This window comes from Odocoileus virginianus, chromosome 30 (genome assembly GCF_023699985.2).
Source record: "Odocoileus virginianus isolate 20LAN1187 ecotype Illinois chromosome 30, Ovbor_1.2, whole genome shotgun sequence".
NCBI classification, from domain to species: Eukaryota; Metazoa; Chordata; class Mammalia; order Artiodactyla; family Cervidae; genus Odocoileus; species Odocoileus virginianus.
The window spans coordinates 20,393,360-20,410,977 of NC_069703.1; the positions used below are offsets into that span (position 1 = coordinate 20,393,360).

Here is a 17,618-nt window from a genome sequence, read left to right on the forward strand (position 1 = left end):
GCTTTATTGTTTTGCTTTTAATGTTTAGATTGACAATCCACCAGAAGTTCATTTTGGGGTACAAGGGGTGAGATAAGATCAAGGTTAATTTTTTTCCATAAGAAGATGCAGTTATCTCTGCACCACTTATTGATAACTCAACAATTTGGGATGAAGCCACTGGTAACTTACTCCCTATGCAAACAAATCTGTGTAAATATACATAAAATTTGTTTTTATAAAAATTGTATCAAACTCTTCCTACTGTCAGTGGCTCCTTTTATTATACATAACATATTTGGCCACTGTGTCATATTGATCTCCTTTATCCCTTTTAAGAGTGGCCAAGAAGGGACTTGCCTGGCAGTCCAGCAGTTAAGACTCTGAGCTCCCGCTCCAGGGGTCACGGGTTCCATCCCTGGTTGGGGAACTAAGATCCTACATGCCATGCAGTAAATGTGGCGAGAGAAGGGAGGAAGGAAAGAAGCCATTTCTGACACCCGATTCTTCCCAGGTGTCCAGGCCTTGGCAGCTTTGCCCCCCTCTTGCTGGTCAGTCCCTCCCAGCCGAGCTGGGCCTGCAGCCCTCTCAACAGTCCAGTGCAGACTTCACTTTCATCTGCGGCCACCAGTCAAGAGTGAACAAAGAGCTCTTCAGGCACAATGTGAAGAAGCAACCAGGGGCCTAGGACTCCGGGATAAGCCCTTTCTGTCTGCACTGTGAGATGAACGTAGGATGTTGCACGCACCTCAGATTCCTTTCAAACATAAAATGTTCCATATGCCCCCAAGAGAACTGGTTGATGAAACAGCTAGAAGCACTCTTCTCTGAAAGCAACTTTTATTTATTTTTCTAAAAGCAAAAAGTGAATTCTGCTGGCTCGGGTGGAGTGGGAGTGACCCAGCAGAGCTTTTGACGGAGACTTCTATGGGCACACATCACCATTAACAACCTGTATACCTGATGGTCCTTTAATGGGGATGAGATTTACGAGCCCACAGATAAGACAAATTGAGACTCCACGCATAATTCTCTGAAGCCACTTAGAGCTGATTTCATGAGAGTGCTATTTGTACATCCTCAAGCATGCTATTTAAAGAGAATTGTTTGGTTTTGAAAAAATTGCTCTGAACATGAACAATTTCCTCTTATAATGGAGTGTCTCATTTTCAGCCACTCTATTGCATTTCTACTTATGCATTCTCTCTTCTCTTGCTTTTTCTCTCTCTATCCCTCTGAAGGTCAGAGACAGGCTATACAGAAGATGGGGTGGGAGCTGGTAAATGCACTAAAAGATGATCTAAACTAGACCCTAGACCCAACCCAGGAGAGCTCACCTCAGCTCAGGCTGCCCCAGTGCCAGGCTGGCTGTCCTTACCCAGCTCCTGCTTGGCCTAGAGGCACAGACTGGAATAACTGGAACAGAAGGACCGTGAGACTGCTTGTTTTGCTTCTTTTTATTTTTTTGGCTGGGTCTGACCAGAGATTGAACCCAGGCCACAACATAGTGAAAGTGCTCAGTCATAACCACTGGCGTGCATGCTTAGTCACTTTAGTCGTGTCCAACTCTTTGCGACCCTATGGATCATAGCCCGCCAGCCTCCTCTGTCCATGGGATTCTCCAGGTGAGAATACTGGAATGGGTTGTCATGACCTCCAAACGATCTTCCCTATACAGAGGTCAAACCCATGTCTCTTGCATCTCCTACATCAGCAGGCAGATTCTTTATCACTAGTGCCACCTGGGAAGCCCAAGATGTCACTTTCACTGGTGGCTCAGACGGTAAAGAATCTGCCTATAATGCGGGAGACCTGGGTTTGATCCCTAGGTCAGCAAGATCCCCTGGAGGAGGAAATGGCACCCCACTCCAGTATTCTTGCCTGGAGATTCCCACGGACAGAGGAGCCTGGTGGACTATGGTCCATAGGGTCACAAAGAGTCGGACACTTCTGAGCGACTAACCACTGAACCACTAGGGAATTTCCCAGTGCCTGTTCCTGAACACTGTTTCACCAGTCCCATTTGTTTGCAATGTATTTTAATTTATAGTTTTCTGGAGGCAGGGCATAGTTTGGGTAAAGAAATTTCCAGAAATCATTCCCCAAAAGCAGTGTGTTTCTCTTCTGAGGGAAGAGAAACTTATTCCCTTGGCCCCCTGCCATCCTTCATCCTCAAGGCACAGAGAATGTGTGAATGGAGCCTCTGGTGAAACTGAGGGATGCTGAGCACACCCCACTCCATCAGTGGTACCCATGAGGCAGGTAACAATAGCCAAGACTTTAATAGTCTCATTGTGTTCAAGCTAAAGAAATTAAAGAGAAAAGAGATGGGCATATTTTTAAGGTAAAAGTAGAAAACAAATCTGTTGTAGTTCCCTGAGTGTGGGAGAACAGAAAATAGGACTGATAAAGCATCAAGAGATATTGAAATCAGGTTATCATCATCTCAACAAAAATAGCCATCATTTAGAAATGCTCACTAGGCACTTCATAGAAGTTATTTAAGCTTCTCTAGTGGCTCAGACAGTAAATAATCTGCCTCCAATGCAGGAGACCCAGGTTTGATCCCTGGGTCTGGAAGATTTCCTGGAGAAGGGAATGGCTACCCACGCCAGTATTCCTACCTGGAAAATTCCACGAACAGAGGAGCCTGGCGGGCTACATACAGTCCATGGGATCACAAAAAGTTGGACATGACTGAGTGACTAACACTTTTGTTTTTTAAGAACCTTAAAAGTTATGGTATACTCATTTTGCAGCTGAGGAAACAGCTCAAATCTTGTGACACAGTAGAAAGAGCACTGGTCTGGAAGTCATTCATTAGCTCTATGACCTTGGGCAAGTACCTGGACCTCTCTGGACCTCAGTTTCCACTTGGGGCTATATTAAAGCCTTTTTTAGTTCTAACATAAGTGGATTGACCTTGAAATGCAGAGAAGCCCAGACAAATAAAAGTCCCCTTAAAAACTCATCATCAACATTATACCATGCAAGGTACCATTTCCCTATGCAACATGTATCCATTACCACCGTCACACCAGGCTCTGTGCTCAGTCCTGGGATGCAAAGGTGGACAACTGAGGCTCTGTTTTCATGGACTTGATCTTGTGGTGATCTTGGCTTGCAGGGTTTTTTTTTTTTTTTTTTTTCAAATAGACTTTATTTTTTAGAAAAGTTTAAGATCTATAAAAAGAAAAAAAAAATGGGGCCTCCCTGGGTCCAGTGGCTAAGACTCCATGCTCCCAGTGCAGGAGGCCCAGGTTTGATCCCTGGTCAGGGAACTAGATCCCACATGCCGAAACTAAGACTGGTACACCCAAATAAATAAGTATATATATTTTTTAAAATGAAGAGAAACTTCCATGGCAGTGGTTAAGACTTCTTGCTCCCAATGGGAGGTGGAAGGAAGGTTCAAGAGGTAGGGTGGGTATATGTATACCTATGGCTGATTTATGTTGATATATGGTAGAAACCAACACAGTATACAACAATTATCCTTCAATTAAAAATAACTAAATTAAAAAGAAAGACAAAAATAATAAATCTTTGTTAGTGAAGCGAAAGAAAAAAAAAAATTCATGCTCCGACTGAAGGGGGCACCAGTCTGATCCTTGGTTGGGGAACTAAGATCTCAAATGCCAGTGTAGCATGGCCTAAAAACAAAAATTTAAGAGATTGTACACAGTTCTCATATACTTTTAAAAAAACCAGTTTCCTCTGTTATTAACATCTTACATTAGTATGGTACATTTATTGTAATCAATGAACCAATATGTGCATGCATGCTAAGTCACTTCAGTCATGTCTGACTCTTTGCGACCCTATGGACAGAACTTGCCAAGCTCCTCTGTGCATGGGATTTTCCAGGCAATACTGGAGTGGGTTGCCACGCCCTCCTCCAGGGGATCTTCCTGACGCAGTGATTAAACCCACGTCTCTTATGTCTCATGCATTGGCAGGTGGATTCTTTACCAATAGCACTATCTGGAAAGCCCCCAATGAACCAATATTTATACATTATTATTAACTAAAGTCCACAGTTTATTCAGAGCTCTTTAGTTTTTACCTAATGTCTTTTTCTGTTCCAGGATCCCATTTTACATTTACATTCATGTCTCTTTAAGCTCCCCTTGACTGTGACAATTTCTGACTCTCTGTTTTTTTATATTAATTTTGTAGGACACCTCACATTTGTCTGTTTTTTTTTTTTCCATGATTGGACTTCGGTTATGGGTTTGGAAGAAGATCACAAAAGTAAAGTACCACTGTCATCGCACCATATCAGAGGGACACACTATCGCCATGATTTATAACTGTTGATACTGACCTTGACTCGGCTTTGCTAGTGTTTGGCAGGTTTCTCCACTGTGTGGTTACTCTTTCCTCACTTTCCCATATTGTGCTCTTCGGAAGGAATCACTCTACACAGCCCACAGTTAAGGAGTGAGGAGTTATATCCCCCTTCTTAGAGAGCAGAGAATCCACATAAATTATTTAGAATTCTTCTGCAAGAGTGAGTTGCCTCTTCTCCTCCATTTATTTATTTATTCAATCATTTATTCACATCCGCATGGGCTCATGGACATTTATTTTCTACTCTGGGTTAAAAATCAACAAAACTTGATTTTTTTGCTCAAAAATTTCCAGACTTATCCAGTGGGATTCTTTCAGTTGGTTACCTTGTCTCTTTGACATAGCTTCATCACAGTAGGGTTTTTTGTTTTGGTTTTTAAGCACTTCCTTACTTTCTGGCACAACAACACTCCAGGCTCATCTTGCATATGTCCTTCAGCAGTCCTGGAATCGTCATTTCTCCAAGGAGTCCTGGCTCCTTTCATTGTAGAATGATATTAGAAACCAAGATCTGAGTGCGAGGTGTACACATTTCTAATGGACTTAAATTTTTTTTTTCCAGTTATAAATACATACTCATTTTAAGAGATAATTAGAAAATGCAGAAATATATAAAGACAAAATTCAGTTTAAATATAACCACTACCCACAACCACGTGGCCTGCCGCTTTTAGAAGGCATAATGTAGAAAGCAGTGAGATCTGAAATCATATTTTAAGCACTTCTCTTTAAGTGCCAATGAGTGAGCAAATTACTTAAAAATCTGATTCTTGTCTATAAATGGAGGAAATCTTACCTCCTTTGCAGGATTTCGTGAGATATATGTACGATAATGTCGATGTGTGAAAGAGCTTCTGCTACAGTTTGTCGCTACAATTTGTAAATCATTGTAAACCTGTCGGAGACGCCTCTCGCCACACTACCCTGAAGGCACTGGAGCGAGAAAACCTCCAGACCATAGAATTCAGTTCCTATATGGGCCTCCCATCCACCACTTCCTGTTATCGGCCCAAAACCGCGCCTGCGCACTTCCCATCTTCCTCTTGGGCTCGGATCTAGGTTGCGTTAACATGGTGAGTGTTGGTCAGCGTGAGGCCTAAACGTCTATCCGCTTGCATCTTCCCTCTTTTTTGGTTTCTTTGCCCTAACTTGCTTCTGCTCGCCCGCTCTGTCCCGTGGCCCTGGCCTGGGTACCCTCGTCTGTCCTCTGGGACGCAGATTGGAGCGGTTTGGCGGGGGCTGGCGCGTCCAGTCTGGGTTCACCGGGTGCCTCCGGGCCCACTGTGGGCCCTGGGTTTACGGGGATGGGGTGGGAGGGGGAGAGCTAGGTGGGCAGGTGGAAGAATGGCGTGTGGAGGCGCCGGAACTTGGAGTGGCTAAGTCCCCGTTCCTGGGTTCTAATATTTCTGTTCTGTCTCTTAACTCGTTCCTAACAGGCGAAACGCACCAAGAAGGTCGGAATCGTGGGCAAATACGGGACCCGTTATGGTGCCTCCCTCAGGAAAATGGTGAAGAAAATTGAAATCAGCCAGCACGCCAAGTATACCTGCTCCTTCTGTGGCAAAGTAAGATGGTCTGAGGGCGGGATGGTTTCCTTCCGAAACGGGTCCTCTCGTGAAGGAAGTTTATAAATAGTTTGCTGGTTCTAAGTTGTTGAGCAGTTCGCTGCACACACCGTTGGTGACCAGTTCTGAGATAAGAGTGTTTATATTTTCGGGTTTTGTCAGACGCTTTTCCTTTAAAGAAAACCATTTGAGAGCTAAAGGAGGAAAAATTATTTGACAGCCCCAGCCGAAATCAAACCTCCTTGTGGAACATGGTTCTGTCAACTTTTGTCTGCTGGTGTTGCTAGAGATTTTTGTTCACTGTGTGTAGAAATAATGTTTTTGGAGGTGGGGGGGAAGAGGGCGGGTCGTTTACATCCTTGGCTGTGTCACCATGGTGAATGCAAATTTTGCACCAGAGACCCTGAAATTAGAAGAAAAAAAAACATATATAAATAACACCAGTTGTGGTTTCCTTGTGTTATTAGACTCCTGGATGTTTGTAGTATAAAAGGCTTTTCTTTGGTCATGGGAAAAATCGATTATCTTTTACAGACCAAGATGAAGAGAAGAGCTGTGGGCATTTGGCACTGTGGTTCCTGCATGAAGACAGTAGCTGGTGGTGCCTGGACCTACAAGTGAGTCCATTTCTTTAAGGTGTTTGAAAATGTGTGGGCCATGTCAAAATTCAGGTTTGTCGCTGGATGAGCTATTTTTAACAGATCTGCTAGTTGGTCTGACTCATGAACATGGCTTGTATGGCAGGCTGTTTTTGTCAAAATTAAGAAGTCAGTTAGCTTATTGCTGTACATGTGAGGCCATCTGGCCAACACACCTTTGCTGTTCTAAACTATTGGTTGTGCTTCTTCAGCTTTGTGACTGACAATGGCCAAGTGATAATTGCAGACATATCTACTGTGTTGGTTATTGATTATATTGGACTTTATCCAATTCTGGAAATTAAAGCCATCCTTGAAGGCCTCTAAGGTGGAGATTCATTGCTGAACCTGAAGGCTGACATGGTTTCCCTTTAACTAGTTTGTAAACTCCTGCTGTCCAGTGCATTAGTCACATAGTAAAATGATTGGGCTAGTGTATTGAAATTTTTGTTTTTTGTTAAAGTTGAAACAGTGTAAAATACTGGAAAATGTTGAAATGATAATGTGGACATATATATACATATAAGCACCTTGTTGGGGTTGTGTGTGGACAAAAGGGAAAATGGATAGTGCTCTTGTTTGTGATGGATAAATGAATTAGCATTCATCTACCACATGAGATGGAGTGGTTATGTTTTTCAGGTACAGTGCCTGAGTGTTGTAGTAAAACATTGTTTTGTCACTTCCATAGTGTGCTTTAGTCAGCTCTGCTGCCTTAGACATTGTTTTCTTGATATCTCTCATTGTACCATCTTGTGATTTATTAGTTATTTCTGACATTCTGTCCATTCCTTTTTAATGAGTTTAGTCAGCCTCTCCCAATCTTTCCTTCCTGTTAATTTCATGCTTTACTGTCTGTGAGAAGTCAGATGTATGAGATTGCCAGTAGATGTCATCATTAGGATTGTAATGTAAAAATGCATATTCTCATTTGCCATTCTGTATGTTAACTAGTTTTGGAACCAAATTTGTTTTTCTTTACAGCACCACTTCTGCTGTCACAGTAAAGTCTGCCATCAGAAGACTGAAGGAATTGAAGGACCAGTAGAAGCACCACCGTTTGATAATGTTGCTAGCCTATAATAAATGGGTTAATTTATGTAACAAAATTACTTTGGCTTGTTAATTTGATTGGTTAGACATTCTTATTTGCATTGCATTATTTTTGCTTTCTAAAATAAGGACTTAATTAAAATCCTTTAAATTTTTCTTGGGAAAGCATGCTGAGGTGGGTTGTAATCCAGTTGCTTCTTTTTCAGTAGTCAAATGATGCATGACATAAGATTATGAGCCTAGGTCTTTTCTTGATAGACTTCTTTGAGGTAGATTGGTCCCAAAAATGCAACTTTTAAATCACAGTTAATACATATTTTTTAATATTTTAAAGGTTAAGATGACATATACTGCCTGTTAACTTGTGGTGTTTTGTCTGATCATACCTTGCCCTTGTTTGAAATGTTTGACACGGGCCTTCAGGAATGGGATTTTGGATTAGCATAGGGAGGTGAATAAGCCTTCATTGGCTGTGGTTAAGAGGCGCCAGTTCCACCAAACTGCCTGGGTAGGTGTATGGTTAACCTGTTCTGCTTTCAGTTTGCTGAGCAGTGCGTGATAGTGGAATGGAGTATATGGTGGAAGCTGGAATTTCTAATTTGGAGTCTTAACTGAAGGCTTTTGTGTTAATTTTGCTTGGAATCTGGGTGTGATTAAGTATGTAGTAGAGAATTAGAATTTTGTAAGTGGTGAGGTAACATTTTAACATTTGTCGTGTCTGGGTATTCTAAGCAAGGAGTATCATTTAATATCATGACAAGTTAATGAAGTGTAGATAATAACTTCATTTACACATGACAAAGTTATATGACTTGTGAATCATGAAGCTGGTATTTCAACAGTCAGGCATTCTTCACTCCAGAGCTGATATTCCTGGATACATTTGTGGGGTTTTTGTTTTTTTTGATGATAGTTGGAGATAGAGACCAACTAGAAGGCTGTTGAAATAGTAAATATTTTTGTAGCTTAAAAGTGACTTTTCCAAGACTATAGGAGGCAGCTGGTGGGGGTAGGGCTGAAATTTAGGTTTTTGACTCCTGATGTTTGCTTTATCACTATACTCTGCCTTGTGTTTTATGAGCTCAGGAGTGTGTCCCTTAATCTGCTTCCCCACTCTCTAGCTTGTTTCTATAGTTTTCTGAGCCTTTTAAGTTGTTTAATTGACTTTGCATCAGGATATAAAGACTAATGCTTGTGTTCCTCACTAGATTCTAGTTTACAGGCCATCTGATTGTACCCTAAATACTGTTCATGTATACAGGTTGCCAGAAACACGAACACAGCTAACTGCATGTTTTGTTTTGAGTGTGGAGGTGAGAGCTGGGGATACTTGAGCTTTGTTTTAAAGGATTATCAGTAAGAGAGAGTACTAGAGATAATTTTGGGACCTAAAACTGGGCTGAGAATGAATTTTGGGAGGAAAGTTGTGATTCATGTTAAACTATCTTCCTCTGAAAAACTAAAAGCCATTTTGTTGATAGTGCTTTGGGCCAAAATTGAACAACAGGAAAGGGAAACATTGATCATATGTTTTGGGATACAGGAGTCAAAATGAGTCAGGGGTCAAGTTAATGTCACACTACAGTCGGCTCTGGTTTGGAAAACTATGTGGTAAAAGTGTTCCAAGGTAATGATATAAGGCAATTTCAGTCTTAATCTAATTTTTCTTTACCTGAACTCTGGAGCACATTCCCAAAATTTATTTGGAAACAACAAAATTAGAAAAGACAAAAACAAGAAAGTGTATCATAGTGGTTAAAAAGATGGGTTCTAGAGTCAGTAGTAGAGATTTAAATTTCTTTCTAGCTAGTGACCTTTGGACATGTTTACTCTTCAGTTTTCTCACCTGTGAAAGGATATAGTGGTTTTCCCCTCAACAAGTTAGGTCATTTTGGCCTCAGAACACTCAATAATGGTGTGGATATTGGAGAGAGTGTGTGCCAAGTTTGGAGATAGTGGTGCTGTATCTCCAGCATATCTCCCTTCAGGTGGAATCAAGAGGGAAACTGCTTGTGACAGAAGAGTGAGTTATGGTGTTTGGGAACCAGGAAGAGTGTTACAAGGTACGTTTGATGCAAGGGGGATAGAGGGGCTAAAGCAAGATTTTTTGATACAGGAAGCTAACATGCTCAGTTTGTGGGTGTGGGGGTGTGTCTGCCTGCATACAACCATATGGCATGCCCATAATCTGGAGCACACTACAGTTAAAATTCTTGGGGCTTTTTGTGTGTTTCCTGTAAGGAGAAGATGTGTTTTACTTTACTGCATTGTGTCTACCTGTGGTTGTGTTATGTGTATGAAGTCATGTCAGTCTGTCAAGGGTTAAGTTCTAGGACATGTGTATTAGGATCAAGTAATAACTTTCAGGGCTTCGCTTAGTATTTTCTAATTGTACATTAGTCACTTTATCGTACTCCAATCTGGAGAAAACAAATTACAGTTTGGCTGCTTTTGGACATGAATCATGAAAGAATTTCCCTAAGCACTATTGAAAAGGGCTGGACACATGATAGGCCAAGTGGAGCCATCATTGCTTTTTAGAGAATCTGAATAAAATGATAACAGATAATGCTAAGGTAAAGCACTAAGCTTTGAAAAAAGTTCATGGACTCCTGCCAAGATTACAGAGCTGCCCCAATTCCTACCTGTTTAAGTTTTGAATTTTTTGATTGTAAGAGACTGACTTGAACTAACTAAAGCAAAGGGGATATTTATTGGAGTATAATTGAGTGCTTCACAGGCAAGAAAAAAGGACTAGGATTGTAAGATGAAGAAACCAAGGCAGTTTTCACAGCAGTGGAGGAACTGAGGCAAAATATTAATGTCTTTTGGGCATTATTTAGAAGTCAAAAACCTGAAGAGAGTTCTAAGTGGCTTAACGGGTTGCATTTCTGACCCTTGGCCTCTTAGTAGACAGTCTCATCAGAACTATACATGACTGGAAAAATTCTCAGGAATCAGATTGGCTATAATTAAGGTCAAGTATCTGTAACACCAAACTTATTAACTTACCTAATTTAACATTTGTCCCTAATTTAAATGTCCCTCAAACCACCTTGTAAATTGTAACTAACTGTAGAACATTACAACTAGGCTACAAGTACCGGCTGTAAATTGTGGAAATCTGAAAGCCGTTGACCATGGTCAGAATATGAGCTTATGGAAGTCAGATGGTATCTTGGGTCAAATCATAATAGGGTATGTGGAATGCTGCCTCCCACCCTAAGGTTTTTATCTCATTCCCAGAATGTAGGATGGGACTAAGTATACTTAGTAACTGGTGAAGTCCTTTCTTTCATTCCTTGGCCAATGGAGGGATGGCTGTTAGGTTTGGAAAGGTCAAGTACAAACCTAGAATTGTACTCCTCTGCTCCTCCACTCCCCATGCACCTCACACACACCCCAAGATAGTAAAAGGAATACATGAGGAATCTGATGAATGATAATCACTGAACAACTGAAATTGTCATGAGCAGTGTTCTTGGTCATAATCAATCTCTGCTCTGATAACAAATGTAGTACTATATTGGAGGAAAGGAACACCTCTGACCCTGGTGTGGTATTAACCTGACAAATGTTTCCCCTCATCCCTATATGCAAAGTAATCAGAATTTGCCTTCACATTACCGGGACAGCAGTATACATTCTTTACTTCAAGGCTAACAGTTCACATTCTGTCATAATTCTGATGGATCTTGATCATGTTGGTGTCTCAAACAGGTCGTAGTACTCCATTACACTGATGAAATAACTGGACCAAAGTGAAATCAGAAAGTATTGTGAACCTTACATGCCTTTGACATGTGTATGGTAATTGAGATAACACTGCCTATCTTAAGTGATGAGCAAGTCTCTTCACTTTAGACCACCCCTAATTAAGAAAGCATAATATTTATTGGACTTGTTTGGATCTGGAGGGCAAAACAAGTCACATTTGAGTGCTTACCTGTCCCATTTACTGAGAAACCTGTAAGGCAGTCCATTTTGAGTGGAGACTGGAGAAAGGATTTTGATAAAGGTCCAAGTCATTGTCCAAGTTATTCTGCCATTTCATCTGTGACCTTCACATGCCAGTGGTAGAGCTGCTCAGTGATGCTCCAAAAGAAGAATCACATGCAATAGGGTTTGGAGCTAGAGATTTCTACCATCTATTCATTGGAAAAGTAGCTCTTGTTTGCTACTGGTAGGATGCCTGAACATAAAGTTTCTAGGCATCTGAAACTGCCCATCTGTTATGTGTTCTGTAAAATTATAAAATCAGATGTGTGCAGCAGACTTCTAGAATGGAATGTTCACTTTGCTAGGTTGTAGAAGCTTAAATGTCAAGAGTGACTTGGACCACAACTTAAACCTGCTCCACATCTTAGACTTAACCAGCTCGGTTAGCAGCCGGTCCAAGAGTTAAAAAAGACTGGTGACAAGGATGTTGCAGGGATAAGTTTGTAGATATATCTTGATATTTAGATCCTATGTGAATGCCTACAAAAAGCATTCACTATGGATATTGTTTTCACTAAGATAAATAAGATAGCCCGTTCTGTGGATGTCAGCAGTTTTCACCAGCTACTACCTTGGGGCTTGTTCAGTAGCCTATGAACAAAACAATCACGATAGTGGGGATTGAGCCTGTGTGTGAGCTCAAAAAGATGAACCTCCCCTTGTCAAGGATGACCTGGCTGTTGGCTCTGCTCAGTGGCACACTGCAGCAAGAGGCCAATGCTGAGCTAAAATGACACTCACCATTCCCTAGGGGTGCCGCTTGGACAAGTGATTATGCTGGATGTCTTCCATCGTGCAATGTCCGCAGTTTGTCTTAGAGATAGACAGGTATTATGGGTATGGATTTGTCTTTGTTGCCTACAACATGTCTGCCCAGCGTCAGTGTAGATCGGCTTTGAGAACACCTAATTCATCCCTGTGATACCTATACGGTGTCTGACAGTGAAGAAAGTGAAGGAATTGCTGCAACTGACTCGCACGCATGGAAGTCATGTGTTTTACCATGTGCCCCATTACCTAGAGATAGTTTGCTTAATAGACTTTTGATGGTTTGCCAAAGGCTCAGTTATAGGACCAGCTGGGAGTTAACTTTCTGTAAGGCTAGGCACTGTTGTACAAGATACAGTATATGCCTTAAATCTAACAGTATACGGTGCTTTCTCCCTTACAGGATGCAGGGGTCAGTCAGTGGATTGAAGTGGAACTCACACCACTGAGAATTACAACAGTTGACCCGCTGAAGGCATTTTTTGTTTCTCTTGCTTCGTGACCTTGAATTTTATAGGTTTCAAGGTCTTAGTGCCTGAGGAAGAAATATTCTTCCAGGGAACACAGTGTTAGTTCTATTTAAATTGAAGTCTTGAGGCAGTTCTTTGATCATTTTGAGTTCTTTGTGCCACTGAAGCAACAAGTAGAAAAGAGAATCTCTCCAGATACATCATCTTTACCACCCAGTTCTGCTTCAGGAGATTCTCTTCCTCACAGGCTGTAGCAGTGTGTTTACCTGTTCTCTGCCTTCTGGTTAGGCTCAGTAAATAGGAGGCAACAGCAGAAGACTTGGCTGACGAGAAGAAAGGGGAGCCATGATGTTTATTTCCCCGGTTCCTCCTTGCAGAGTTGCTTCAGGTAGACCATCCTGCTGAAGGCTTCAGCTCTCTTCAGTGGCCCTTCCCTGTATTTACAGCTGCTCCGAGATTTAGTACCTACTCTCTCCCCCTTATTGCTGGAGGCCTAGTGTAGTAATGACTCCTCCCCTTGTTAACTTCTCCTGGGAGGCTTCATCCTTTGTTGCTTTCCCTTAACCCCACCCAAGTTGTTGACCTTAGTTGTTTTGTTCAGCTCTCCTCAGTTACCCCATTATAGAGTCCCGTCTGCTTCCTGTTGTGGCCCTGATCAAATCAGATGTTTCACAGTAATCTGTTTTGACAAATCTAGAGCGGAAATCATATTTTCCTCCAAAATTGTTCCCTGTCTTTTGCCATCTCTCTGATTCCCTCTTCCTAATGTTCTGTAATAAAACATTTTTGTCTTCCCAAATCTTTTCCTTTGAGCAACTTACCTTCTTTCCATCTGTTTATGGTGGGGTTATCAATAGCAGGATCCTCTCCCTTGGTCACATGATACAAACTGATATAACTGATCAAACCTGATTTCTTCTGGGAATTTGTAAATTGCGCAGTCAGACACAGGTTTGTTTGGAACTGAGTCTCTTAGTGGAAGTAAAGGCAGATCATGAATTTCTGCCTCTGAAGATTTCCTGAAGTTGCCCAGGTTCTTCCTTTGATTGGATGAGATCCCAGTATGGAGTAAAACTCCAGCAGGCTACACACTGGGAGTAGAAGACAGCAAGAAATAAACTAGCCAGATGAGCTCTGAATCATCTTAATCCATGATTGGATTAGTTAATTTAGAATTGCCTTAGCTGCCTATGGGAAGCAAATGTAAATATTCTCTGGAAAAAGAAAAGATATTCTGAACTTCAAATTATCTCTATGCTTTTTAATATATGATACCTGGAATGCAAGTAAAAACAACCAAGTGTACAAGGAAATGAGAGTTTGATTCAAAAAACCAAGACAAACAATAATGGGAACAGATCCAGAGGGTATCCAAACAGTTGAGTTGCAGATACTAACTTAATAGTAACTACTTAATGTGAACAAGGTAATAAAAGACAAGACTAAGAAGATCATAACCGAAAATAAGACAATTCTTGTACTGAAAATTTTACTAGCTAAAATTAGAACTCCATAGATGAATTTACCAACAAATTATATACAGGTTGGGACAGAATCAGTGGCTAGCAAAATCAAAAACATATCCAGGAGCACCAAAAACAAGGGAAAGGAACAAAAAAGTATAAGAGACAGGAGCTAAAATGAAGAGTTCTAATACGTGTGTAACAAGTTCCAAAAGGAGAAAGAGGAGGGATGATAATGGCTAAGAATTTTCCCAAATCAATAAAAATATATCAAGCCACAGATTCAAGAATCTCCCTGTAAGCCTTAGGCAAAATAAACACAAAGACAGTCACACCTAAGAATTTCATAGTATTATGAATACTAAAGACAAAAGGAATATCTTAAAAGCACTAGTAGCAAAAATGGCGGAGAAGGCAATGGCAACCCACTCCAGTGTTCTTGCCTGGAGAATCCCAGGGATGGGGGAGCCTGGTGGCTGCCGTCCATGGGGTTGCACAGAGTCGGACACAACTGAAGCGACTTAGCAGCAGCAGCAGAAACGGAGCAGCACTAAGGCAGTTGACTTCTTAACAACAGACTCTGCAAGATGATAGATTTGCATCTTCAAATTTCTTCAAATTCTGTACTCAGTGGCTGTATTCTTTTTTTTTTTTTTTTTTAATATGAGTCTGTAGTTGTTCCTATTTCATGGCTGTATTCTTAAAATACGAAGGTGAAAGACAATTTCAAACAAGACAGTTTATGAATGCAGGTCCACCTATTGGACAGAAAGTGAGAAGACTTGAAGATGCAGGAAATAACGAGAGTCAGCAAAAAAGGGGAAATAGGTAAGTAAGTACAAGTGAATATAGACTGTATAAGTAAATATAGACTGCACTAATAAATTTGGGGTAATACTAAAATATAGCAACAGCATATAGGTTGAGAAAGGATAAACAGTAATAAAATGTTCCAAGGTTCTTGGATCGTTTGGCAAGAGGTCAAACTACAAATCAAGCATATGTTGTAATCTCTGGAATCATTTAATGGATAGAAAATAATGTATAACTAACAACACAGTGGAAATAGAATTAAAAAGCAATTAAAAGGAATAGGAAAAAATTAAAGAAAGACCTACAAGGCACACCTCTTCGCGGCCGAGCCCGGCGGGCGGCCCCGGGACAGCGGGCGGCTTGACAAGGCATCGCCCGACTCGCGTCACAGCCCGGCCACCATCTCGTCCAGCACCCGCGGCCTGGGCGCCGAGGAGCGCCGGAGCCCGGGCCGCGAGAGCGCGGCCACGTTCAAGGCCGCGGAGGAGGCGCGCGCGTTGCCGGGCAAGGAGGCCTTCGCGCCGCTCACCGTGCAGACGGACCCGGCCGCCGCGCACCTGGGCCAGGGCCCCCTTCCTGGCCTCGGCTTCGCCCCTGGCCTGGCTGGCCAGCATTTCTTCAATGGGCACCCGCTCTTCCTGCACCCCAGCCAGTTCGCCATGGGGGGCGCCTTCTCCAGCATGGCGGCCGGCATGGGGCCCCTGCTGGCCACCGTGTCCGGGGCCTCCACCGGCGTCTCGGGCCTGGATTCCACGGCCATGGCCTCGGCTGCCGCGGCGCAGGGACTGTCGGGGGCGTCGGCCACCCTGCCCTTCCATCTCCAGCAGCACGTTCTGGCCTCTCAGGGCCTGGCCATGTCGCCTTCCGGAAGCCTGTTTGCTTATCCTTACACGTACATGGCCGCAGTAGCGGCCGCCTCCTCAGCGGCGGCCTCCAGCTCCGTGCACCGCCACCCTTTTCTGAACCTGAACACCGTGCGCCCGCGGCTGCGCTACAGCCCCTACTCCATCCCCGTGCCGGTGCCCGACAGCAGCGGCCTGCTCACCACCGCCCTGCCGTCCATGGCCGCCGCCGCCGCCGCGGGCCCCCTCGACGGCAAGGCCGCCGCCCTGGCCGCCAGCCCGGCCTCGGTGGCCGTGGACTCGGGCTCGGAACTCAACAGCCGCTCCTCCACGCTCTCCTCCAGCTCCGTGTCCTTGTCGCCCAAGCTCTGCCCAGAGAAGGAGGCGGCCACCAGCGAACTGCAGAACATCCAGCGGTTGGTCAGCGGCCTGGAAGCCAAGCCCGACAGGTCCCGCAGCGCCTCCCCGTAAACCCCTCCCCAGAAAAGTCTCTTCATTCCAGTCCAGTCCAGTCTGCAGTGCACTTTGTTGGATGTCACATAAACCGCGGGCCTGCAGTGAGGTCAGCCCTTTTTTGTGCAGCCCTGTCTGGGAAAGGGGTGCTGGACTCCCTGGAGAGAATGTGCTAGAAACAGGCCCTGTCTTCTTGGCTGTGGTTTATACATCCGGGATCTGGCTCAGAAACGTGCCAGTTGCATTGAGCTGTTGTGTGTAGGAGTTCAAGCCTTAGCGGCCAGAGCATCTCCTTGGGGGCTGGTCTGGAAGCTGTGGGAAGATCCGAGGTAGCCAGGCCCCAGGAGGGGAGGTGTTGATAAGTTTCTCCCCCAGTGAAGATCTATATGTGTGTGTGTGTGTGTGTGTGTGTGTGTGTGTGTGTGTGTGTGTGTGTGTTTCCTTCACCGTCCCAAGTGGAAACACAAAATTGAAAAAAAAAATACTGGGGACAAATGGATACATTAACATGATTCTGTTCCTGAAGATTAAAAACTTACTAGTGACGTGCTTATCAGTTTTAAATAAATCACTGGGCAGCATTGTTTGGGGAGGAAAGTCTCTGCCATCCTTGTTTAGTCTCTATTAAGGAAATCTGTGTCTTTTTAATAATTCTTGTGATGTTTTAAGAGCTCTAGGTCTCTTGCATGTTCCACAGTAATGTATTTGTGGGTTTTATTTTTGAATGCTTGCTTTTAGAGAGAAAATATGACCCCTTATCTTTTCCTAGATCATTGACAACCCCAAGGGGGATGACTTAAAAGGAAGGGATGGGGAAGATACCAAAAATGAATTTATTTTATCTAAGTTCTGTAGCAGGATTCATGTTGTCCCTCTGGCAGTTCTTTTCTGTTTCCTGTATATGCAATAACAAGGTTTAAAAAAAAAAAAAGAAGTGAGACTATTAAAAAAAATAAGAAAAAATAAAGAAAGACCTAAAGAATCAGATATAAATGATAAAATTTAATGATACAGACACATTAAAAACATAAAGATGCAGAGAGGTTTAAAGTAAAAGGATAAAGTTACAACCTGCAAACACTAATCCATGAGGTGAAAGCAGTATTATTATTTAACAAGGTGGACTTTGAGGCAGGAAAGCATTGCTAGAAACAAAGAGGGACATTTATATCATTAAACAGAAAAAAAAATATGTGCATAATTTTTTAGCATCTCTGGGCCA

General features: G+C 42.7%; 1 protein-coding gene and 1 long non-coding RNA gene across 2 annotated transcripts; one reads left to right on the forward strand and one right to left on the reverse strand.

Annotated features, from left to right (window-relative positions):
• Positions 1-2: 2 nt before the first annotated feature.
• On the reverse strand, positions 3-5,282 carry LOC139032183 (uncharacterized). Its single transcript, XR_011484699.1, has 2 exons — positions 5,129-5,282; positions 3-4,810 (listed from the first exon to the last, which is right to left on the reverse strand). It is a non-coding gene; the product is annotated as an uncharacterized lncRNA (long non-coding RNA).
• A 16-nt stretch (positions 5,283-5,298) lies between these two features.
• On the forward strand, positions 5,299-7,753 carry RPL37A (ribosomal protein L37a). The gene is made up of 4 exons (XM_020869622.2): positions 5,299-5,405; positions 5,769-5,897; positions 6,432-6,514; positions 7,520-7,753. The coding sequence occupies exons 1-4, from the start codon at positions 5,403-5,405 to the stop codon at positions 7,581-7,583; spliced, it is 279 nt and encodes a 92-aa protein (XP_020725281.1). The 5' UTR covers positions 5,299-5,402; the 3' UTR covers positions 7,584-7,753.
• The last annotated feature ends 9,865 nt before the right edge of the window (positions 7,754-17,618 follow it).

Bases quoted from the DNA above. Each gene is read 5' to 3' on its own strand.
- RPL37A (XM_020869622.2), top strand. The intron at 5,898-6,431 runs GTAAGATGGTCT...TATCTTTTACAG, and splicing joins CCTGCTCCTTCTGTGGCAAA to ACCAAGATGAAGAGAAGAGC. The intron at 6,515-7,519 runs GTGAGTCCATTT...TTTTCTTTACAG, and splicing joins GGTGGTGCCTGGACCTACAA to CACCACTTCTGCTGTCACAG.